Source organism: Canis lupus, chromosome 22 (assembly GCF_011100685.1).
Source record: "Canis lupus familiaris isolate Mischka breed German Shepherd chromosome 22, alternate assembly UU_Cfam_GSD_1.0, whole genome shotgun sequence".
In the NCBI taxonomy this organism is placed as follows: Eukaryota; Metazoa; Chordata; class Mammalia; order Carnivora; family Canidae; genus Canis; species Canis lupus.
In genome coordinates, this window is record NC_049243.1 from 9,267,905 (window position 1) to 9,293,690 (window position 25,786).

At 35.8% G+C, this 25,786-nt stretch overlaps 1 protein-coding gene across 5 annotated transcripts in view; it reads right to left on the reverse strand.

The window, feature by feature from the left end:
• NAA16 (N-alpha-acetyltransferase 16, NatA auxiliary subunit) overlaps positions 1–25,786 on the reverse strand; it is an 82,913-nt gene that overhangs the window by 37,668 nt on the left and 19,459 nt on the right. For 3 of the 5 annotated variants that reach the window (XM_038569654.1, XM_038569650.1, XM_038569652.1), the window contains exons 2-9: positions 21,030–21,114; positions 19,082–19,186; positions 17,537–17,694; positions 15,046–15,180; positions 12,573–12,726; positions 8,232–8,351; positions 7,113–7,139; positions 5,734–5,829 (exon numbers count right to left, since the gene is read on the reverse strand). In XM_038569654.1, the coding sequence (XP_038425582.1) occupies positions 5,734–5,829; positions 7,113–7,139; positions 8,232–8,351; positions 12,573–12,726; positions 15,046–15,180; positions 17,537–17,694; positions 19,082–19,186; positions 21,030–21,066 (832 nt within the window). In that variant the 5' untranslated portion in view covers positions 21,067–21,114. The remainder of the gene's footprint in view (positions 1–5,733; positions 5,830–7,112; positions 7,140–8,231; positions 8,352–12,572; positions 12,727–15,045; positions 15,181–17,536; positions 17,695–19,081; positions 19,187–21,029; positions 21,115–25,786) is intronic. The other 2 variants (XM_038569651.1, XM_038569653.1) reach the window with 1 other exon arrangement.

Genomic DNA, 25,786 nt, shown 5'->3' on the forward strand with positions numbered 1-25,786 from the left:
TCTGAATATAGTCCCCATAACATGTCTCTTTCCTAATCTCATTGGCTAGCACAGACTCAGGGCTCATCTGCAGACACTTCATAAAACACGCTGCAGATCTATAGGATCTATAAAAAGATCCTACTGTAACCAGCACTATATTCAATTAGCAGCCAAATATCTTTGTAAACACTAAAACAGAATTTCAAGATGTTTTCCAAATCAACTAGTGCTTTACATCAACATTCATTCCATTAATCATGTACCAGGCATTGTTCTAGGTATTAGGGATTTAGCTGCAATTAAAACAAACAAACAAACAAAAAAATCCTGCCCTCGGGAAGTTAACATTCCAGTGGGTAAGATGGACAATAAATAAAATAAACTTTTGTTAGACATCAGAATGAGCCCCAAAGCATTTTAACACCAGAATTAAAATAAATAACTTATTTGTAACATCAAGTAAAAAATTCTATTATTATTAAACCCTCACAAAAAAACTTGGCATCACCTTCTATAAGTGGAAAAAAATTGGAAAAAATTTTAATTTTAAATACAACAGGAAGCCTTTAACTCAGTTAAAGCTTTAACTTTTCTTGACAGGAAGAGTTAATACAGAAGGACATGGATTTGCTCATGCGTTAAAAAAAAATTAAAAGATGTATGTCGGGCAGCCCTGGTGGCTCAGCGTTTTAACGCCACCTTCAGTCCAGGGCGTGATCCTGGAGACGCGGGTTCAAGTCCCACGTCAGGGTCCCTGCATGGAGCCTCCTCCTCCCTCTGCCTATGTCTCTGTCTCTCTCTCTCTTTCATGAATAAATAAAATCTTTTTTTAAAAATTAAAAGATATGTCTGTCATAAATGGCTTAACCTAAAACTGTTGAAACTACCTCTTAAGGTTTCATTATGAATCACAACACTTAACCAAAAAAATACCAACAACCGAAAGTGTTTTTTATTTGTTGTGACTGACTATATTGAGCAAAATATGCATACTCAATATAATTAGATGTCATAAAAATTTGAAAGATATTTAAATTTTATTGAGGGGAAAGTTTATCAAATACAAAAGCAGGTTCGGCATTTTTTAAGTTACTATAAACACTGTTTTCAGATAATCTCTAATCTTTTATTATACACAAAGTATAAGTGTTTTGAAAATCAGATTACCAAGAAAACACAGTATTTCACTCTGGGTAAAATATACATCATTACTTCTTTAAAACTCAAAAAGTAGTTTCAGGGTCAAGTTTTTCCAGCACTTCCTCTAATATAAGGCAAAAGTTAATAATACTGTCATGGACAGTGAGATGCAGGTGCTTAGAGAAATGTGCATTATTCCATCTTCTACATGTGTGACCTTGGGCAAGTAACCTGTTCACTAAAATCCTCATTTTCCCCACTGTAGGTGAAGGCGACAATGCCAGCAGCCAGCAGCCTCAAGAGTACTCCTGCATGGCTCAAACCAGAGAAGTATATAGAGGTAAACATAGTGTCCGGCATACAGTAACCATTCAATAAATGACACCTATTATTACAGGCCTTGATACCTGACAGCTATTGTATTTCTATAGTTAAGAATCTTTTCCAGGGGCACCTGGGTGGCGTAGTTGGTTAAGTGTCTGCCTTCGGCTCAGGTCACTGATCCCAGGGTGCTGGTATGGAGCCTGCTCAGTGGAGAGTCGGCTTCTCCCCCTGCCCCTCCCCTTGCTCGTGCCTGCTCTCTCCCTCTCAAATAAATAAAATCTTAAAAAAAAAGAATCTTTTCCATATTTGTTGATATCCTCTGAAAAAACAAGCATTTTATCTTCATGTCAGAGCCCATTCTCAACTCCTCTTCCTGGTTAACTTTCTTAGTCAATTCAGCCCATCCGGGCAGTTTGGAGTTAAAAGACAATCTACTCAACTCTCAATTATCCATAATACTGAATGCCTCTTCTCCCATTAAATTATTATTTAGACTGAGAAAGAATGAGGAGGTTCTTTCTGTGCAAATACAAAGCATAGATACAGAATTAAGAGAAAAACCAAGTGCACATCAATCTATGCTATCACTTTAGTGCAGAAGAGGGAGAAAAATGGGAAGCTAGAGCAGCCCAGATGGCTCAGCGGTTTAGCGCCACCTTCAGCCCAGGGTATGATCCCAGGGTCCCAGGATCAAGTCCCACCTCGGCCTCCCTGCATGGAGCCTGCTTCTCCCTCTGCCTGTGTCTCTGCCTCTCTCTCTCTCTCACGAATAAATAAAATCTTAAAAAAAAAAAAAAAAAAAAAAAAGGAAAGCTATACACAAACTCTCACCCTCTACATTTTTGCTTGTATATGCACAACGCATTTATGCTAGAATACACTACCTAATGGTAACAATGGCAGCCTCTAGGGAAGTAAACTTGGTCGTTAGGGGATAGACAGGAAAAAACTTCTTACTTAAAAGCCCTTTTATAATCTTTTATCTGGAACTACAATAACGCATTATCTGAACAAGAAGCCTACACACTGTATTCCAAAATTACTTACCATTACCACCTCATAAACACTTTCTTTAGGCATAAGAGAAACCCTTTCACGAAAATAATCTCTCTTCTTCCAGTTATTTAAAAATAATATTTAGTAACCCCCTCACCTCCATCTTTCCTTTAGGGTGAAAAAAAGACTATTACTCATTATGTGCCTGTTTAGCATTACAGCTTACCAAACAGGTCATTTGTCTATACAGATGCTATGCTAATTCTCCTCTGGATATGTAATGTGGATTCAAATAAAAACTGCTATCACAAAAACTACTGCTAAAATAATTAGCACAATCAGCAAAATAAGACTATCTGAATCATTGGAAATTTATTCTAAATAATGGAGAAATGTTCTCACTATAAAAAGGAAATGATTATTATGTGACCTCTGATGGAGGTGTTAGCTAACACACTACAGTACTATTATAATATATAAACTTATCATATCAACAGTTGTACACCTTAAACTTATACAATGTTCTATATAATCATATCTACATAATAACCCAATAAAGAAGAATGGAGCAAAATTTGATTACAACTTTGTATATAATACTCTGGATTATCTCCTTCCCTCTCTCGCCTGCCTTGGCTAGTGAAGACTAATAGAACATAATGAATTAAACTACTTCTTTAGAAAAATAGCTATATTCTCGCATTATTTTCACAGCACTTAGCATTTTAGGCTGTTGGAGAATCTACCTAGGACTTCTGTGTTAAGATAGTTTTAAGCCTTTCTATGTAAAAACTGAAAACTCTTTTTCAACTTTCACCTTCCACTCTCAAGTTCCATCATGTATCTTGAAAAACAATCTTAGTGCTTTGGTAATGCCAAGACACCTTTCTTATTACACATAAAAATATTTCTAGACAGGATACCATGAAGTACTCAGCTTCTGCGCAGGTGCCATCAGGCATCTGTAGGACTCTATAAACGCTCACTGGAGCTTTGTGGATTTGTGTTAGAACCTCACAATGATGTTGACCTTGAAACCCAGATCATCAGACCCTTCAACTGAGCCCCATCTTGAATAAGGATTCCTTTATTTTTATTTTTATTTTTTTTAGGATTCCTTTAGCAATTCAGACAGAATGTCCAGAGGGTCTAGGATAATTCCACTTAAGCCTAAATCACACTTTACCATCCACAGTTGGTTCCAAGCTTTCAGTAAAGAACTATCTCCAGTTGTGTACTAAGAGCTTTTAGCAAACTTTCTTTCCTAAGAGGCAAATGAATGCATCTGAAAGCTCCAAACTAAGGGAATATCCCCATTCACAATGTGACATAAGACACACACGGAGATGTATTTTAAAAAAGCCAGACACGGGCCCAGCAGTTTGGTGCCGCCTTCAGCCTGGGGCGTGATCCTGGAGACCCGGGATCGAGTCCCACGTCAGGCTCCCTGCGTGGAGCCTGCTTCTCCCTCTGCCTGTGTCTCTGCATCTCTCTCTCTCTCTCTGTGCCTCTCATGAATAAATAAAATAAAATCTTAAAAAAAAAAAGAAAAAAAAGCCAGACACAAAAGGCCACATAGGGTATGATTCTGCTCATATGAAATGTCAAAAAGAAAAAAAAAAAAAAAGAAATGTCCAAAACAGGCAAATCCATAGGTACAGAAAGTAGATTAGTGGTTGCCTGGTACTGGGAGTGCTGGGAATGACTACTTATAAGGCTTCTTTTTGGGGGTGATGAAAATTTTCTGAAACTAGATAGCGATAATGGTTGCACAATTCCATGAATACACTAAAACACTGAGTTGTATATACTTTAAAAAGAGAATTTTATGGCATGTGAAGTATATCTGGAATGCTGTTATTTAAAAAAAAGACATACAGAAACATGAAGCCAAGCATTTTCAATAAAACACTTTTACTATGGGAATGCTCCTCTTTGCACAGGATATCCCACCTCAGAAATTCACAATGCACGTGTGAAAGTTCTAACAAGTCCTACAGAAATCTGACTGTTGGGTTCAACCCAAAGTTTTCTCAACTCACTTGACTGAAGAACATCTCAGCATACTGATTACCTTCCCCACTGAGCCTGACACTATCCACTGGAGCTTAATATTCCCTGAAAAAAACTTCAGGGAGATCTGCTTTCAATATTTTATAAAGCCAAAACAAAAATGGGAGAGGCAGAAGAATACTATTTGTCATCTGTGATGCGCTAGTGGAACTAAGATGTACTAGTGGAAAATGAACTGTTTACAATGAACTTGTACAGACTGTCTAATACAACACACTTCTCACAGGCACTTCATATATTTTTAAAGTCAGTCAACTAAAAAACTCTTTAATTTCCATGAATCTTCTGAAAAATAAAATTATAATCCAATTATTTAAAAAAATATTTCCATTATAAATGAAAATTCATTAGAAGATATATCACCTCCTCACTCCATGCCTAGATTTTTTTTTTAGGTTGCATCAGATTTCTAGGGTCTGACTTTTATCAAAAGACATGCCAAAAGTCCTCATAAATAATTAATAATCTACAGCACTTTCAACTAAAAATAGAGACAACTTTAAGAAAAAGGGCACAATTTTCTATAAAATCATCAACAAAGATTAACTAGAAGAACTAATACAGTTTTACCTCCTCTGTGGCCCCAAAGCATGCACAACTTGGATCAAGGTCATGAATATACTGCTATTCAATAAAAGCAAGTCACAACACATATCACAGTGTTCCAATTTACATAAAGTGCAAAGCAGGGATGGGGGGTTGTTGCATTTTTCCAGGGATACAAAACACATGGAGCTCTCTAAAAACAAGGGCATGATAAAGGCAAGCTTCAGGAAAGCGGACAACTTTGAGGAGACAGGGCCTTCACAGAGAATGGCCATGTTCTTAAACACTGGCAGGCCCAAAGGACTCACGGCACTTTCTTTGAATTTGTGCTCTAAAAAGAAAACCTAAAACCTCTATCACTTAAATCATAAGACCTCACATATAATTTGTCATCAATTCTAGGGAATTTAATTTGTTTTCTAAATCTGGTGTTTAATATTTAAAGTCACATAAGAAAAACACTCATATAGGTAACTTCTGAAACCTGAAACCAACATAATAGCTATATGCTAAACACTCTTATTATCACATGCAGAGTAAATTCATAACTGATTGCTCCCACCCCCAAGACTGGTGTAGATGTAAACTCTGTACCAGAAACCAGTTTTTTAAATGTGAATGATGCTGCATAACAAATAATTATTAGTGTTACAAAAGATATCCTAATATTACCTGGGGCAAGATTCAAAGGTAATCTTCTAGGTGAAATTGCTCTGGGGTGCTGCTTACTAATTTCTTCATAAATTTGAAGCCTCTCTTCTAAAGTGCCTATTATCAGTAAATATGTGTGAGATTCAAAGCATCAGAACTTTTATCTATGATAAAATGCTAATAAACTCTAAAATTTGTTATAAATAAAAATTGCATTGTTAATAGTAAAGCTGCACTCAATTTTTATATAAACATTAAAGAACTGCGGTGGTGAAATAATATGAGCAAAACACCATTTTAAACCCAATCTCCAGAGAAATCCAAAACTTCATCACAATAGATCCTATATTCAACTCAATTCATATGTATTCAAGACACACAGCACTTCTCTTATATTCCTCAGTGCATAACCTATGAAAAAGAAAGTGCTCCTTTATACCTCATGTTACACAAATTCTCTAATTCAATGAAGCCTACACACATTCCACAAAAGGGTATTAACGCTTACTGATTAGGTCTTAAAAAGCAACTGTTTCAGCATCATGAATGTAAATGATTTATGGTTTAAAAAGTGAACTAAATTTCTAAGGTAGTTTTGACATTTAAAATCTTTAATTAAAGTCCATTATGTTTAAAGTGGCAATTATTTCTCCCAAATACAATGATATAAAATACACTTCTAAGAGAAAGTTTTGTCTTCCCTCCTAAGACCAACTGAATTTTATAGCACCGAAGAGAGAATCTATATGTAAACTACATGTTACTCTGCAATAACAATGTGCAAAGTAGGATCTGGGTCTAATTCATTATTCTAAAATAATACCCTGCAAAATTTACAAAGAGATTATATGCATTATTTCATATAAGCAGTAAGACAATTTATAGGAGAATTTTAAGAAAAAGCAAACAAACCTGATTTTAAACTTTAAGGTTTATAATTGATTTTAATTCAGAAAAGAGAAATATTATTGTAAGAAGACCCCTTGGTGCTAGCAATCAAGGTATCTCTATACTAAATGTAGTGTTCACTATCAAGATTATAAATACAACACTTAAAAAGCTAACGTTTGATTTTGTTTAGACGCCTTCCTTCCCCCAATAGTATGTTTTGGAGCTCCAATGTGGTGGGATATATTTAAGGTAATTTTCATACTCTGTTAACAATTTTGAGACTTCATGAAATATCAAGGACTCTTATACTAAAATTTACATGAAGGCTATTTACAACATATTTTTAAAAAGTAGGTCTTCTATTCATGCCTAATTTTAATTAAAAAAGCATAAAAAAATTTCTCCACTATCCCAGATATAACACGTCGTATAAATGTAGTAAAATTAAGACAAAACCAAACCCTTTCCATGTCTTATTTGAAGTCACAAGTTGGAGCTCCAGAACTTACCATGGGGGAGAAAAGGTCCTAAGGAACCTAAAAAGATAAAGTAATGTAATTAGTTTTGTAATCAATACATTTTATAGTAAGCATGGATCTTGACATGGAACATACTTTATTCATTTTACTAAACATTTAAATACCTGTATTATTAACTACGTATCAGTTACTAATAATTTAAAGAAAAACATCATAATTACCTTTCCAACCTTTAAACATAGGATTTTTGTCTGATTTTTACAAAGAAATTATTGATCTAATCAATATTTTAATTTTAATCATTTTCTTAAAAACAATTTATGGAAAAAACTAATGATTTGTGATATTAAGTTTTAAATACACACAGAAAACCTGGGTTAATTTGTAACAGTGATTAGGGTACAACAAATAAATTTTCCTCATAGCTCATTATTCTATAAATGAATATGAATAGCTACTTATTTTTACCATATTTTTTAAGTTTAAATATTCTATTTCAATCCCCTTGAGCCAAATTTTCATAATTATTTCAGCCATCTATTTACATGAGTAAATTTATTAGGAATATTAATGACTCTTAATATTTAATTATGAAAATATTAAGGATAATTTGGAAAAATGCTATAGATTTCTAAAAAAGATAGGTTACCAACTTGAAAAGCAGATATGGAACATTTTGCTCTACACAAATTAACCTAGTTTAAAATTAAGAGAACAATTTTCATGTTGATGTTGTACACATACCCTCAGCAAAATTTCTTTGGCCTAATTCTTATGTTTGGAGGCTAAGGGTAACAAACCTCTAATTCTTTAACAAATATTAAACTTCCCAAAAGGGGAATGCTCATTTTCTTCTCTAGCTCTCTAGCTAGTCTAAATGAGTAACATTTTAATGAGTCAAGGAATTTAAAGTTATCTGGGACCATTAATCACTTAAGTATAAATAAATATCTAAATTCCTTTCACTGCCATGTTTAACCTATAATTATTCTAAATGGAAAAATAAATGTTAATGGTAAAAATGTTTGTCCTCAAATATTACAACTTTGCATTTACTTCAAATACTATTTGTCCTCAAATATTATTACAACTTTGCATTTAATTCAAATACTAGTTAAGATTAGGTAGAGGAGAAAAATCATTACATACTAAGTTGCAGAGCTTTTTCCAAGCCTTCATAATAACACCAATTTTCTGCATTCCGATCAATCAAGTTTTTGAATACTTCACTGGCTTCTTTTAATCTTCCCAATTTCAACAGCATTTCCCCTAAAATTAAGTTTAAATTCACATTCATTTTACTTAAACATTAAATACCTTTCTGATCTCATAGATTTCACTAAGCATTATTAGCATAATAGATGTTCACGAAAGACAGAAACGTATGTGCTTTCCTTTGGGGGCATGTTGCAGTTTATACAACTAAACATAGTAATTCACAGCTTGTCTTCAGAAATGAACCTTCATTTACACATTCTATTGTGCTAACATTCATTTTTGGTTTTCTTCTACAACCCAAATATACATATAGGATATTAGGTTCTTAGTAAAAATGTTTGCATTATGCACATTTTTACATACCCTTTAAGATAAAGACTCTCTCTACAAATTGGTAAATAATTCTAATAAAACATCCCTGCATTCCTATTGCTAGATTTGAATGGACTTTCCCCGATCAATTCATATATTAAAAAATTCTCCATTCCGTTCTTTGTTTTCCTTTCAAAGTCACTAAAACTGGAATTTAACTCAGTAAAACAAAAATACTAAATACCACTTCACAGCAAGAAACTAAACAAACCAGGTTCACATGTGGGTCAACCCTAAGGTTCAAATCCTTTTACCAAGCCACACAAATGTAGCCACACAAGTAGACATGGGAGGGGCGCCCAGGTGGCTCAGGTAAGGGGCTGACCTGACTCCCTATGGGGTATCTGCTGAGGATTCTTTCTCCTTCTCCCTCTGCCCCTCACCCTGCTCTCTCTCTCTCTCTCTCTCTCTCTCACACACACACACACACACACACACACACACGCGCGCGCACGCGCGCGCGCGCACACACACACACACACACACACTCTAAATCAATCAATCAATCTATCTATCTTAAAAAAAAAAGGGAGGGGGATCCCTGGGTGGCTCAATGGTTTGGCAACTGCCTTCGGGCCCAGGGCGTGATCCTGGAGTCCCGGGACTGAGTCCTGCATCAGGCTCCCTGCATGGAGCCTGCTTCTCCCTCTCCCTGCGTCTCTGCCCCCGTGTCTCTACCCCCCTCTCTCTCTGTGTCTCTCGTGAATAAATAAATAAAATCTTAAAAAAAAAAAAAAAGTAGGCATGGGAAATGAATATTTAAACTCCTCAGATATAATGGAAAGCACATCTAATCCAAGATAAAAGAGAGATTCTCAAAAAAAGAATAGATCTCAAAAAAAAAAAAAAAGAATAGATCTCAACTTGCTATGACTAAGATTTCCCCTTCCCCAATCTATTTCAAAGAAATAACCTTTTGAAATGTCTTCAGATGTATTATTTCAGGTTTCATCATCCTGGAGGAGACCATAATTGAAGTGGTCATTATATACTATTATTTTACTATTTTTATATATTACTCAAGCTCTAGAGGAAGACTAACCAGATGTAACTTTCAGTTTTACCAGTTTATAACAATTCCGATGTCCACTTACATATAAAAAGAAATATCAACTGCTCAATCTGCTCTTGTGATAAATGAATCAATTTAAAGGGGTTAAGACAATGCTTGGTACAAAATGAATATACACATAAACGTTTGCTACTTAAAACTATAAACATGCCCCACTCCTCCACATCTAATTTCTGGCTAGTCTAATTTTTACACTGCTCACCCTAAATAAATAGATAAAAAACATATTTTTCCTTTGTTATCTGCTTCCACCACAGGCAAGAGTTATTACTAGCAGAATACACAGAATAAGTACATTTGCATATTCATAAGTTAGTAAAAATTTCTAACATTTTTTAAGTTTATAAAAAAATCTTAATATATTAAGAACTACAAATGACATAAATGTGTAAATATCAAAGGTCTCTGGGCCTGCAGAGTATACTGTAAAAATAAGAATACCATAACATGTCTCTATAAGCAGCTTAAAACACTAGCTTTGTATTCAAAATGATGACTCCCTAATTACCCTCACCAGCAACATATGGGTGAATGTGGCTACATGCCAACTTGCAGACTTTAATTAAAACTGATTTCATATATCGTAACTACTTCTTAATCATTGCACTCTGTATTGATGTTACAAGAAAAGAAAAAAAAAAGAAAAGAGAAAAAGCGATCTAAGATTTAACTAAGAAACAGCAATAATATACCAGAATATAAAATAATTATTTTCCCTTGTTCCTAACAATTATAAGCGATAGAAGAAAAAAACCAGAACCTTAAATTATCCCCGTTTTACCAATAGTTTGAAAAACACTGTTGTTCAATAGCCAAATTATGTAGAGTCCAAATATCCATCGACTGAAGAATGGATAAAGAGGTAGTATATATACAATGAAATATTACTCAACCATAAAAAAAGAATAAATTCCTGCCATTTGCAATGAGATGGATGGAGCTAAAGAGTTATTATTCTAAGCAGAATAAGTTAGTCAGGGAAAGACAAATAGTATACAATTTCACACATATGTGGAATTTAAAAACCAAAACAGATGACATAAGGGAAAAAAAAACAGGCAAACCACAAAGTCAACTTTTCACTATAGATAACTGAAGGGTGATGGAATGAGGTGCAGGGGGTGGTGGGACTAAATGGGTGATGGGGATTAAGGAGAGCACTTGTGATGAGCACTGGGTGGTGTATGTAAGTGACAAAATCACTAAATTCTGCACTTGAAACTAATATTACATTATATGTTAACTAACTGGAATTTAAATAAAAACTTAAGGAAAAAATAAGAAATAAACACATAAAATAAAACGTGGTGTTGTATTAGTATTATTCCCAAAAATTAAATCAGTAAACTACTATACATTAACTAGAAGAGCAGAAAAAGTAGTTAAAAGTAAGGACTAATGAAAAACCAGTAAGAAATCTTGTACTAAGTGAAAGAAGCTAATCTAAAAAAACCTACATACTACATGCTTCCAACTATAGGACATTCTGGAAAAGGCACACTTACAGAGACAGTAAAAGGATCAGTGGTAACCAGGAGTTGGGGTCAAGGAGAAACAAATAGGCAGAGCAAAGAGGATTTTTAGGGCAGTGAAACTATTCTATATGACACTACAATGGTAGATAACCATTTAACCATTTGTCAAAAGCTAAACAAGAGTGAATCTTAATGTAAACTGAAGACTTTGGGTGGTAATTACCTGCCAATGTGGGTTCACTAATTAGAATAAATACCATTCCAGTAGGGGATGTTGATATGGGGCGGGGGTAAGCCATGCATGCGTGGGGACAGAGGGTACATGTGAAATCTCTATACCTTCCACTCAATTTTGCTATGAACCTAAAATTGCTCCATAAAAATGAAGACTATTTAAATACATTAAAAAAAAATAGGGGTAACAAACTAGCTCAGTTGGTAGAGCATGTGACTCTTGATCTTAGGTCATGAGTGCAAACCCCAAGTTGTGTATAAAATTTACCTAAAAAAAAAAAAAAAAAAAAAAAAAGCTCTGAAGCCAGGAAGATGTGTTTAGAAATTAACTCTACCACCTAAAAGGCAGGGTGACTTTGGGTAAGTCTTTAACTTCTCTAAGCTTTAGTTTCCCCAACCATAAAAATAGGGATAATCTACCCATATTAGAAGTGCTAAAAATTTAATGAAATAAAGCAGTTTAAGCAATTACCATTCTCTGAAACACAGGGAAAGTAAATAAATGTTAGCTATTATTTTTACTAAGCCCTAGAAGTCCTAGGACTATGTGAAACTTCAATTTTAAACTAATTATTACTTTAGTTGGACATTTTATTGTACTATTGCTCAAAGAACGGTAACTGATGAGCAAAACTTTGTTTAAAAAAAAAAAAAGTGCCTAAAAAAAAAAAAAAGTGCCTGACCTTTTGCTGATGAACATTTTTAACAGGTATTTATCAGGATCCTGCTTTCATGGTGACCCCAGTGCCATCATTTACTATTCTCATTGTAATTTATTTATTTCACAAATATATATGTGGGGGATATGAAGGCAGTAAATATACTAAGAAAATGGAATCTGGAGTCAAAAATCCCTAGACTCAAATCCAGTACTACCCAGTTTACATAGCTGTTTGCCTTTGGGCAAGTCACTTAACCAGTCTGTTCCTCAGCCCCTCAACTGTAAGATGGATATAACAACCATATATAGTATTATTATGGGGATTAACTTAATAAATAATAAACAATAAAAATGGTTTTTATTATAAAACAAGTCTTATTTAAGTGTTAGGACAGAATAAAGTGTATAGTTTGTGTTCTTTAACTAAGGCCACTAAAAGAAAAAGCTAGTCAACCTACCTTTAATTTCTTCCACCAAAAGTTTATCACATATCTGTTTCTCATACGTTTCTATATGTTCCAAAGACTCCTGAAATAGATCTGCCTCTCTCATCACTTGATTCTGGTATAATATCAGTTCACTATATTCATAGTCTATTTTGTTGGGAGGAACCTGAAAAAAATCAACAAAGTATTTTATTTATATAACTAGATAAGACACTTCTAGATCTTTTATTGCTTTCTCAGAAAAGTCATTCACACAGACTAAATTTAAAAAAGCAACCCTGGGGGGATCCCTGGGTGGCTCAATGGTTTAGCGCCTGCCTTTGGCCCAGGGCGCAATCCTGGAGTCCCGGGATCAAGTCCCACGTCAGGCTCCCGGGATGGAGCCTGCTTCTCCCTCTGCCTGTGCCTGTGCTCTGCCTCTCTCTCTCTCTCTCTCACTCTCTATCATGAATAAATAAATAAATAATTTTAAAAAAATAAAATAAAGTTAAAAAAAAAAAAAAGCAACCCTGGGCCGCCTCGGTGGCCCAGCGGTTTAGCACCGCCTTCAGCCGAGGGCATGATCCTGGAGACCCGGGATTGGGTCCCATGTCGGGCTCTCTGCATGGAGCCTGCTTCTCCATCTGTCTCTGCCTCTCTCTCTCTCATGAATAAATCAAATCTTAAAAAAAAAAAAAAAGCAACCCAGAAGTAATTACAAATACAAAAGTGATTAATAATGAAGACTAACACATTCTTTAAAATAAACAAAACGGTGGCACTTCTGCCTACAGCAAGGTAAAGATTCAGGTCAGCAAATCCTACACCTACAGAAAAGTATGAAAATGTTAAAATCCTAAAGAATCTACAAAAAATCTACTAAAATAAAAAAGTTAAGCAGGGTAACAGAATACACACTCAAAATAGAAAAATCAATTGTACTTCCATATACTAGAAACCAACAATTCAAAAAAAACTAAAATAATTTCATTCACAGTAACATCTAAAAGAAAAATATATTTAGGAATAAATTTAGGAAATAAGAACTATAAATTCAAGACTAAAAGCATGCTGAAAGATATTAAAGACCTATATAAATGGAGAGACATTTCAAATCATGTTCATTCATCAGAATACTCAAATATTATTCTGACTACAATTTTCTTCCAATTGATCTACAAATTAAATGAGTGCAATCCCTATCAAACTGTCAGCAAGCTTTTTTGCAGAAATTGACAAAGCTAATCCTAAAATTCAAATGGAAATAAAAGAAACCCTGCATAACCAAAAGAATCTTGAAAAAGAACAAAGTAGAAGGACATGCATTTCAAATTTCAAACTATAAAGCAACAGCAATCAAGATAGTGTGTTACTGACATAAGGAAAAAGTAGAATTAATAAACCATTGCTTATTTATATAATGAAATACCAAACAGCAGTTAAAAATGAATAAACTGGGGCCCTTGGGTGGCTCAGTCAGTTAAGAAGCTGTCTTTGGCTCAGGGCATGATCTTGGGGTCCTCAGGATTAAGCCCTGTGTCAGGCTCCCTGCTCAGCAAGGAGTCTGCTTTTCCCTCTCCCTTTGTGCCTCCCCACCTCATGCTCTTTCTGTCTCTCTCAAATAAATAAAGGTTTTTTTAAAAAAATGAACTATCCCTGTATGTATCAACACCCATATATCTCAAGACGTGGAATGAAAAAAACTGCATATTGTTCATGTCAATTTTTAAATACACAAAATAATAGTTTGTAACTTTAATGGACTTGAACATAATGTAAATGTGACTAGGAACAATCTATATCCATTTCAGAGTAGTGGCTACCTCCAGGGACATGAGAGGCCTTTACAGCTATTTCTGTAATATTTCTTTAAAAAATAATAAAATCTGGTGAAATTGTGGCAAAATATTAACATCTAATCATCTCATGATGCACAGTATTTTTTGTATTTTTATATTTTGCATATATATTAAAATGTATTAATGTTTACATAGGACATAAAGCAATATATGGGAGAGAAATAATCCCCATAATCACAAAACTACTTTCATTTTTATGTGCTTTCCTTTCTTTAGTCATTTGAATATCAAACTAATAAGGTATAAAAATTTTCATATTATTTTGTGTCAAGAATTTGGTTTTAATTTTTTCTAATTATTTCAAAAACCTTTCGAGTTTTTCCACAGGTCCCAAAGACTTTATTTTTTTTAAGACTTTATTTATTTATTTGAGACAGAGAGAGAGAGAGAGAGTGAACAGTGAGGGCGAGTGAGAGAATCTGAAGCTGACTCCACACTGAGCACAGAGCCCGACGTGGAGCTCTATCTCACAACCCTGAGATCATGACTTGAGCTGAAATCAAGAGCTGGATCCTTAACTGACTGAGCCACCCAGGTGCTCCGATAGGTCCTAAAGATTTTAATGCACAATTGGGAATCAGGGCAACACAGAAGTCAACTATTTTAGTTCATGCAGGTAGGAGAAATGGTTAAAATGAAGTTCTTACTTGTTGAGTTTGTCTAAATTCTTCCAACAGTTTTAGTGCCATATCATAATCTTTCAGCAAATGGTATGCGATAGCATACCCAATCCAGGAAGCACGCTGTGTTGGGCGCAGCTGAAGAAGCTGATACCTTGTCTCCTAAAAATTAAAAAAATAATAAAATTAAATTAAATGAAAAATCGTCTTTTTCTCTTTTGACTTTAACTTTCTCTAAAATATTTATATTTCACCACAGAGCTTTAAGAAAACAATTTAATGCCTTTAATTCCTTTCTAATGAATTCAATGAACACATGTCAGTTCCTGAATAAAATAGAAATACTTTTTATGTTAAGTTACTTAAGTTCTAGAATACTCTGTAATGCTCCCTGTGTAAAGCTGTCACTGAAAGGCTGACCTTGGGGCCCATGTTCATGTGCTGCCTTATAAGATTACCTTTATATAATGAGAATTTCTTTTGGTAATTAAACATCTTAGAAGAGACTAAGATACCTTTTTTTCCAACTAAATTCTGCTGTTCATAAAATCACTACATGAAATTATAATGGGGGCACCTGGGTGGCTCAGTTATGTGTTTGCCTTTGATTTGGTCATGATCTCAGGGTCCTGGGATCTAGCTCCACATCAGGCTCCCTTAGTAGGTAGTCTGCTTCTCCCTCTATCTCTTCCCCCTACTCATGCTCGCTCTCTCTCTCTATAAAATAAAATAAAAAAATAAAATAAATAAAATAAAATAAAATAAAATAAAATAAAATAAAATAAAATAAAATAAAATAAAAAGAAAGGGAGGGAGGGAGGGAGGGATTATAATGTATTTATTACATTGTTACAACGGGCCTCAGAAAGAGGGTAGACACAGCCAGGGCAAACACTCAAACATCAGACTGGACTTTTCTAACAGAACACCACTGCTGCCATTCTAAGACAGCTTCATGTCTATGACGAGGCAGAAAACACCAGAAATTCCACCATGGCTGCCCCAGAAGAATCTAGATATCTCCACCAGCAGAAAATGCAACCTCCCTACACAGCCTCCACCTCTTAATAGCTTGTATTCACTTCCAGGTTTTAGGAAAGTATAACTGTTTGAAGGAACAGGATCTCACCAAGAACACTAGCTGTAATAAAGTTCTACAAATGCAGTGTTTCATTTCTGTTGTTGGAACAGGTGTCAACTGTCCTTCCACACTAGATGCTCCAAGGAGTAACACGATCAGATCTTTTTAAGAAAAAGGTATCTTTGAGAGAAGTTTAGACAGTACCACTCTTCTACTTTTGTGTGCCTGGTTCCTTTCAGGCATATGACATTAAGCTGTATCACTCCCATCTCTCTCATTCACTGCCTGTCACTTCCTTCCTTCATTAAAGTCTAGGTCAGTTTTTTTCTCTCTGCCAAATCCTGCCACTATCCTGTTGCAAGTGCAACACTGTGGAGTACCCATCCAACAACCTATTATTTTAGAATCAAGATTTCCTCATCTTTAATGATCTCCTTCACCCTGCTTCAGGGACCCACTCCCACAACCACACCCTAGACCTTTCCACCACCCAGTAATCATAAATTCAGGTACCTCACTCTGGCCAACGCTCTTACTCAGTGACATTCATGCCCTTGTTCTGGGGTGCCACCAGTACTGCTGGTTCCTTAGGTCCTTTGCATCTAACCACCAGCTCTTGTATCTTTATTTATTTTCCTACCCCTTTTAGCAAGCACCGTTTTGCCAGTATTCTCAATTTCCTTGCCTCATTTATACAGATAACTGGTTTTAACTCCCACCACACCTAGGCTAAAAGAAAAACTACCCAATCTAGAAAAATGATACAATTATTAAGCTCAGCAGCACAGTTAAAACCTCTGCAAAAATCTAGGTACCAGATATAAGAATTTAAGTGGCAGTAGAAGACAAAAAGTACATGAAAGCACTTAAAGAATTAAACTCTTTATCAGTTCAGAGTTGTGGGCTTTTTCACATAAGAAAGGGAGAGAATTCTGTTGTCTGATATACTGAAGTTAGAGTATTTAGTGGATGGAGTAAGCACATGGAGATACCCAGCAGAGTTGAAGATGCCAATGTGAAGAGGTTGGTACTGCAGAAAGACTGCTTTACAGCAATCCTTCCCACATTATTTTATATCCACCAACCCATAAGAGAGAAAGCTAATTAATCCCTACATTTAGATTTCAATTATAAAAGCTCTATTTACTAAATCTGTAAATGTCAAACCCACAAAGAATCTAGTACCACACTTACACATAGGAGATAATCTAGTTTTTAAAAAGCATTAAATTAATACACAGCCATTTTTTATGATCAAGGATGCATTTCTACAGCTATTATTGGGGAACAAGGTCTCAGGTGACTTCCCCCTTCTACTACAGACTATAACAAACAAATCAAATCTGCATCATCTCAGCCTATGCTCACTTTATTCTGAACGCATGCATTTCTAAATTATGCCTATTGTAAAAAACATGTAAAGACTGAAGTACTTACTCGATAACCTTCAAGGTCTCTCATTTGGATCTGCAACAGAGAGAGATCCCTCAAAATTTGCAGATTATCTTTATCTAACTTGAGGGCATTTCGATAACACTTAATAGCTTCATCATACTTCTTATCAGAACGCTGTAAGAGTCCATATACATGCCAACCTACTAAGTTAAGGAAATAGAGATATTCAAAGATGCTAGAATATACTATGCTATATACCTAATATAAAGCTTACCTTAATGATGTGGTATGTTGTCTGGGATTTATTTCGGAATAATCTGGGGTCAGAGAAAGGGAGATATGGGGGGGGGGGAGCGGCAGCATAAAAAATGAAACCAGATTAGCCCTGACTGGCAGCTGTTAAATTATTGAAGTTGGGTGAGGGGCACCTGGGAGGTACATCATTCTACGCTCTCCAATTACAGATGTTTGGATTTTTCCATTATGTTTACATAACCTTAGAAAATTCTTGATAAAAATCCTTCACATTCCCTGCCCTTTCCTCCCTCACTTTCCCACCCCAGCACCTCAACATTCACTTATTCTTCATTACTATATACAAAAATTGCAATTATCTCTTCAAATTAGTTCCTATTCAGTCAACTCCAAAACAACATATAATCATCAGTTAATTCACTGGTGATTCCAGAAACCACAAAAATGAAGTGTTTATTTACTGTAAATTAAAGTCTCAGCATATCTTGGAGCCAAAAAAACTATCATACTTACATGCCCTCTCTCTTCACTCTGGGGTAAGCACTGAGATAAAGAAATAAGTATTTAGTATTTCAGGAGAATCCTAAGCTGAATATGTGAAAACACTACCTAGACTATTGATGTTCAATACTGGCCAAGAGCTAGAGGAATGAAATATAAAAAAGTACAATATAAGGGCAACATGAGAAAAGACTGCAAATAAGCATACAGACAGGCAAAATGAAAAGGAAATCAATTCCAATGATCCATCCTTAAAAAAGTATTTTTGTTTTCTCACAGAGATACTAGCCAATGAAAAATACAATAAGTATCTAGTGAAGTTATAGCTATGTCCCTGTGCAGTAGAAATCCAACTGAAGAACCAGTATCATACTTAATACTAAATAAAATCTGCTTTAAAACACGTTTTTTTTTCTGAACTTTTCTTCCAAAATGTCTAAAACAATGTTTAAGGAACACAAATTTTACTATACAAGTATGTCATTTGGAATGACAAGAAAAGTATCACTCAGTAAATGGGTATGTAAGAAAAAAATGGTTTTCAAGTCACAGATCAGTTACTTTTCTCACACCTAAGCACAACTGATATAAATACATAACGTACAAGGATTCTCTTTCAACTACCACAAACAAGGAACAAAAGAAATTATTACAAAATGCTGATTAGTATTGAAGTTGAGTAACGGTACAGAGTTCATTAAATTCTCTCTTCTATACAAAATTTTCCATAGTAAAAGTCTGGTTTTTTTTTTTTTTTTTTCCCTGAATTAGAAAACTCTACTAAGTGGAAAATAAATGAAATAATAAATTTCAATTACTGCAAAAGGATACAGACATGGCTCTTGACATCATTACGAAGTCCTTTACGAACAAATTCATAGGCTTCTTCTTTTTTCCCTAAACAGTTCAATGTCAATCCTTTCATAGCCAAAGTCTCTGAAAAATATTTTTTAACCTCTGTTTACACACAAATAATTCAAGTTATTCTCTTAGCACTGTTTTTTTAAGCTCTTAGTACTATTTTAATATGATAGCTGCCAATGCTTATACGATTCATCTTTTTAATCACATAGAACTTCTCTCGAAATACAGAAAGTAAAACTACAGGTAAGGTTGTATTAAAGCCTGAGTCCTTTTCTGAAATCACTGAGGCTGGGACTGAGTTTCTCAAATGCTTTCTGCCCTTTAGAAGACTATACAAAGGGAGCTGAGATTATTCTGCTGAAAAAATGTAATACGGTAGATACCCAAGTCCTGTTGTGTTAAATCTACTGCAGTAGTTCCAGAACTTTCATTCAAAATCATTTCTAATCATCATCGATTTATACCCCACAAAAACCATCTACCTTAGCAAAGAGATGCACACAATGTAAAAATCAGCTTATTCAATACTTCAACATGCTTCATTTTTGGCAATAAATTTATTCCAACTAATTGTGGTTAGGCTAATTAACATCAGTTTGCATTCAAGAGTGTAACACTGGGGACAGACACCTGGGTGGCTTAGCAATTGAATGTCTGCTTTTGGCTCAGGGTGTGATCCCAGTCCAGGGATCAAGTCCCACATCAGGCTCCCTGCAAGAAGCTTGCTTCTCCCTCTGTCTATGTCTCTGCTTCTCTCTGTGTCATAAACAAACAAACAAACAAATAAATCTTTAAAAAAAAAAGAGAGAGAGAATGGAACACTGGACTATGGGAGTGATAACCCAAGGATACATTTAAGGCAGCTAATCAAAGATGGCTTAGAATGAAATATGAAGTATGAAATATGAAATAATGAAATCATTCTCTGAATAAATCCACAAGAAGGGAATTAGACAAGAACAATGGTTTTCAAATGATCTCTATGGACTCTGGTTGTCAGAACATGGTAATTAGTCCAGGCCTCTATAAACATCTTTATGTGTTTTCACACAATGAACTTCTCTACAAGCTGCCATGTAGATAAGGTTTCTGTAGAGAAAAAAACTTGAAAAATGCTTTACATTTCTCAAGTTCTATGAACTGAAGATTTCTTTCCATTTCCTTCAAAGGATATATTAAATGTTAGTTGAAAGCTGAGCAGGGTCAGCCCACTTTCCCAATAAGATGGTCTCAAGAATTACCCATGTCCAATATTCAGAGACCCCAATTAGCGGTGCTCTGCTATAGGACCATAAGTAACATATCTAACCTCATTTGTCCTTCAAACAAGCACCAGTCACCAATGAAAAAGGATGAGACAAGCAAACATAGACCTACTAACAGCCGTAGTGTTAGAAAAACAGCTCAATATAAACAATCTAATAGGAAGTCAATAGAATCTAATTTATTTATACTTAAAGGTCAGCAGATATATAAAAACGACATCTACAGGAGAATAAAATACACGTGACCATATCTTCATACTACTTCTGTACTGCAGATATTGCCCTAATTTATACATAAGAAATCCAAGTATAAACTTAAGTTCTATTCAAAGTAACAGATGAAACGAGGTCTCTAAAAGTACCATTATAAAAATAAATAAATAAAGTACTGTTATATACTCCAATTATTCCCCAACAGATCAACCAACCGCTTCTTTTTAAAAGACTGTGTATCCACGTAAGCACAGTAAAAGGAAAGTAACCTATATCAAAACTGATATAATGCATGACTCAAAATGCTTATATATTCTAGTGGACAGCTACAAGGCCATAGAATCCAGGAAGTATTCTTCTTTCACTGTTAGGAATCTTATCTGTCTGATTTTGGAATTAGATTTTCCCAAAGCAGTCTCTCACAGATGAGACAATACCTCCATGTTCCGCAAATTTTGGATTCGAAAGAATCATCTTGCAAAACTTGAGGCCATTTTTGTATTGCTTCTGTTCATAACATTTCTGTAAAGAAATATGAACAAAAATTATTTAATAAAATGAATATACAGGGAGCAATTTTTCTTTGCATTACATAAATTCCAAATTCTGATTATATATAATTCTAAAACCATCCAAAATTAGATCTAAAACATGTGATGGGAAGGTGTTATATCAATTCACATCACTTATAAGATTAAGTTTATTTTCGTTACCTACTTCTTGCCAATTTGTTCTAGTATGAGTATTTTTTCACTTTTACAGAAGAAAAGGGGGAAAAAACCCAATTAATAAATAGGGAACGTAACTGCCAACTGATACTGCCACAACTTTCCAAATGCAAAATCCAAAAGCAAAAAATATGTGATAACAACACAGAAATATATCAGAAACTGTATAACATCTTTGCTACTCAAGAAAGGAACCAAGGGGATCCCTGGGTGGCTCAGCGGTTTGGCGCCTGCCTTTGGCCCAGGGCACGATCCTGGAGTCCCAGGATCAAGTCCCGTGTCGGGCTCCCAGCATGGAGCCTGCTTCTCCATCTGCCTGTGTCTCTGCCTCTCTGTCTCTCTCTCATAAATAAATAAATAAATATTTAAAAAAAAAAAAAAAGGAAGGAAGGAACGAACGAACCAAGGCGCACGCATACATACACAACACAAATGAGTAACTACTTATATGTGCAGACAAAGCTTGTGTTATCTCATAGGTATTCTCCCCATGGATGTAGATTAAAATTTATTTATAAATGGCTAAGCCTCCTTGCAAACTCTGGTCTGATGCCAAAGACCATGATCTATCATTAGGCTGATACAAGTGTGAACAACACCTTTCTTCGTAAACACCACCAGTCAGACTAAGGAATCAACACCTGTCCGCCGCAGCCACTGATCACAAGAATATCTCCTCATTTTCCATTTACCTTCTACTTATGTTGCCATGGGTTTTCTACCTAGTACTCAACATACTAAGTTTGTGCCCACCTCAGGGCCTCTGCACATGTGCTCCATCTACTTGAAATGTTCTTCCTCAGATCTTTCTTACCAGCTTCACGGGTCACCTGCCTGACCCTCTATCTAATACTGCCAGCCTCCCACTACTTCCCACACATATTCTCTATCATATTACTCCATTTTCTACACAGCATTATCACTCCATGACTTTCTTATTTGAATGCTTATTTTAGTGTCTATCTTCCTTACCATACTATATGAGCTCCATGAGAACAGACTATTTTACATGCTGCTACATCCTCAAGGTCAACACAAATTAGAACTGCTCAAAAAACAGTCTACTAGGTTCAAAGCAAAACAGTACCAGCAAAGAAGGAGGAAGTGGTTAATCTTTGCAGCAGAGATGATATGTGGAGGAGAGAATTAGAAGAGTGTTCATAAAAAAAACTATTTAGGGGCACCTGGGTAGCTCAGTGGTGGAACATCTGGCTTTGGCTCAGAGCATGATCCCGGGGTCCTGGGATCGAGTCCCTGCAGGGAGCCCGCTTCTCCCTCTGCCTGTGTCTCTCCCTCTCTTTATGTCTCTCATGAATAAATAAAATCTTTTTTAAAAAAGAAAAAGCTGTTTAATTTGAGGCTTCTTGATTGCATCTGGGGAAGGGAACCTAGTAGCTGAGACACAAGGATGGGAGAGAAATCTGAATTTTGAACCATCCAAATATATCACCTATCCCAAAAAATATTTAAAATAAAAATAAAAAATAATCTAAGTTTGACAAAAGGAGTTCATCTGACAAATGACAAGAAAAATACAAGCAAAAAATACTGCTGGCAAATAGTATAAGAAGAGAAATATTATGGTTTTTTTTCTGACTTACCAAGTGATCTGGAAATACTAATACTCATACTACCAATAACAGTGATAATACTAGTTAATGCTTATTGTAAGCATTTATTAGTGTCAGGCATCATTCATTTAATCCTTATTTAAATCCCAGGAAAGCCTATGAAATACAGGTTATCCCCATTTCAGATGGAGACAATGAGGCACAGTTACTGAGTTTACAGAGCTAGTGTCAGAGCCATAATTCAACCCAGGTACTTTGTCCCTAGCATCCAAGAACACAAATGAAAGAAAAGCATTAAGTTCAGTAATGAATATATATTTAATATGAAGGACAGATTCTAGTTTCAACTAGAATCCTAGACACTTAGACATTTACCATTCCTGAGTTTGATTGTTTCATTTGCTCTTTTGCAAATTTTTTTTTAATTTTTATTTATTTATAATAGTCACACACACACAGAGAGAGAGAGAGAGAGAGAGAGGCAGAGACATAGGCAGAGGGAGAAGCAGGCTCCATGCACTGGGAGCCCGACGTGGGATTCGATCCCGGGTCTCCAGGATCGTGCCCTGGGCCAAAGGCAGGTGCTAAACTGCTGCGCCAGCCAGGGATCCCTCTTTTGCAAATTTAGTTGCTAGTTTATTACATGCTTTCTTTTAAGCATGGAGTAGCTCCACAGTTCAACAAAACCTAATGCTAATGGCCAGTTTGGGGAATAAGACAGGCATGTATAAGCTGTGCAGAACATGTAACAAACTAGCTACTCAATTTGTATGGATGTGTTTAAGTACATTCATAATTAATTTTTTAAAATTTATTGTTTGGGGAGACGGCCAGGTTGCTCAGTTGGTTAATTGTCTGCCTTCAGCTCAGGTCAGGATCTCAGGGTCCTGGGAAGGAGCCAGGAGAGTCAGGCTCCCTGCTCAGCAGGGAGTCTCCTTCTCCCTCTACCTCTGCCCCTTCCCTTCCCCTGCACACCCATAAGCAAGCTCGCTCTCTCTCAAGTAAAATAAAATAAAACCTAAAAAAAAAAAAAAAATTACTGTTGGTGGCAAAGCACTTTGAGCCACCAACCAAACTTGAAAAATAATTTTAATAAAGATACTGTCAGAAAGTTGTTGTAGCAAAACTCTACCCACATTTATTGCAATTGTGAGATGCTAAAATCATTCACTTTCGCAGCACCCTCCTGAATTCATGTAACCTTGTAACAAATATTACATACCCAGAGAAGAACATGTTTAGAATTTTCCAATTTATTTAGGGATAAAGTTAACTCACCAGCACTGTAATTTTTTGTGACTAGAGTATAATAAATCATGTAATTGTTTTTTATAATTTACTGATAAGACGATTTGAACTAGAAAATATCCATATAGAGTGAAAATCAGTGTTCTATCATCTTTTAGGTATAACGTCAAATGTACTTAAACCCAACCCACAATTTATGGATGAATCTGAAAGGGGCAAAAACTTCACCTCTTCAAATCACTGTGTGAAAAAATAAGGGTATGGAAAAAACAAAACTAAAATAATGAAAAATACATACAAAGCCCAATGAAGCAATATGCCACAATGCTTTAATAAGAATTTGGTTTTTGGGGGGCAGCCCTGGTGGCCTAGTGGTTTGGTGTTGTCTTCAGCCCGAGGTATGATCCTGGTGACCCGGGATGGAGTCCCATGTCGGGCTCCCTGCATGGAGCCTGCTTCTCCCTCTGCCTGTGTCTCTGCCTCTCTCTCTCTCTCACTGTGTGCCTATCATAAATAAATAAAAATTAAAAAATAAAATAAAATAAAATCTAATAAATAAACAAAGTCCATAAACAGACCCAGGATCGAGTCCCACATCAGGCTCCCTGTATGGAGCCTGCTTCTCCTTCTGTGTCTCTGCCTCTCTCTCGCTCTCTGTGTCTCTCACGAATAAATAAATGAAATCTTTAAAAAAAATTTTTTCCCCTTGTCTCTCATTATTTGCTCAACACTAAGTACCATATAAAATTAAGACTTGAAAAAAAAATAAAAAAAAAATTAAGACTTGAAATGTTACTCCCAACTACTATGTATTTTTAACATTTCGAAGAAGCGTGAAGCTTCTATTGGCTTGAAACGGAACAGCTGCTATGAATTCTTACCTACCATTGATAACACTTAAAACTACTTTTTTCTTTTTTTTTTTTACTTAAAACTACTCTAAACATAGTATATTATTTATGGTAAAGGTAAATATACAGTCGTATAACCAACATCAGCTCTAAATAATAAATCCACTCCTAAAATCTAAACGCTTATTTTCGGATGAAATGACAGACTTGGAAAAGACAGTAGGGGCTGTATCAGTTTAAAAATTTACATTTTTTGCAAGGGGCATCCTGAGAAAAGCCAAAGCGTGCTGCGTGTGCCTCTCCTCCCTGGAAGAAAAAGAACCCGGTATATAAGGGGAAGGCACCGTGGGGGGGGAGGGGGCGAGGACACTGGCACACGACCTACGGAAAACTCAGGAGCCGGGCAGCGGTCATCTCTCCCGGGTCATTTTTCAGGTTTCTGCTTGGAAACAAAGTCCAGGCTCCCTGCAGGGGTAAAATCAGCCAGCCCGCGCGCCAGTTTGCACAGTCAGGGCCCGACGAGCTCGGCGCCATCCAAGAGCTGTGCACCGCTTCGTAACTCGGAAAAAAGGCGAGTTCCAAGCCACTCCACTCGCTCCCTAAAGAGCTGGCAAGTGCGGTTAACACCCGAAACCTGCAACACTTTCTCCCCTACACGGGAGGCTTGGCCTCTGCGCGGGTCTAAGTGTCCCCCATCCCCGGAAGCGATCGGAGCCCCCACTCCGCCGTAGCATCGTCCCATCTTCGGCGGGTACGGGCGCGCGCTGTGCAGCGGGTGAACAAGCAGCAGCACCAG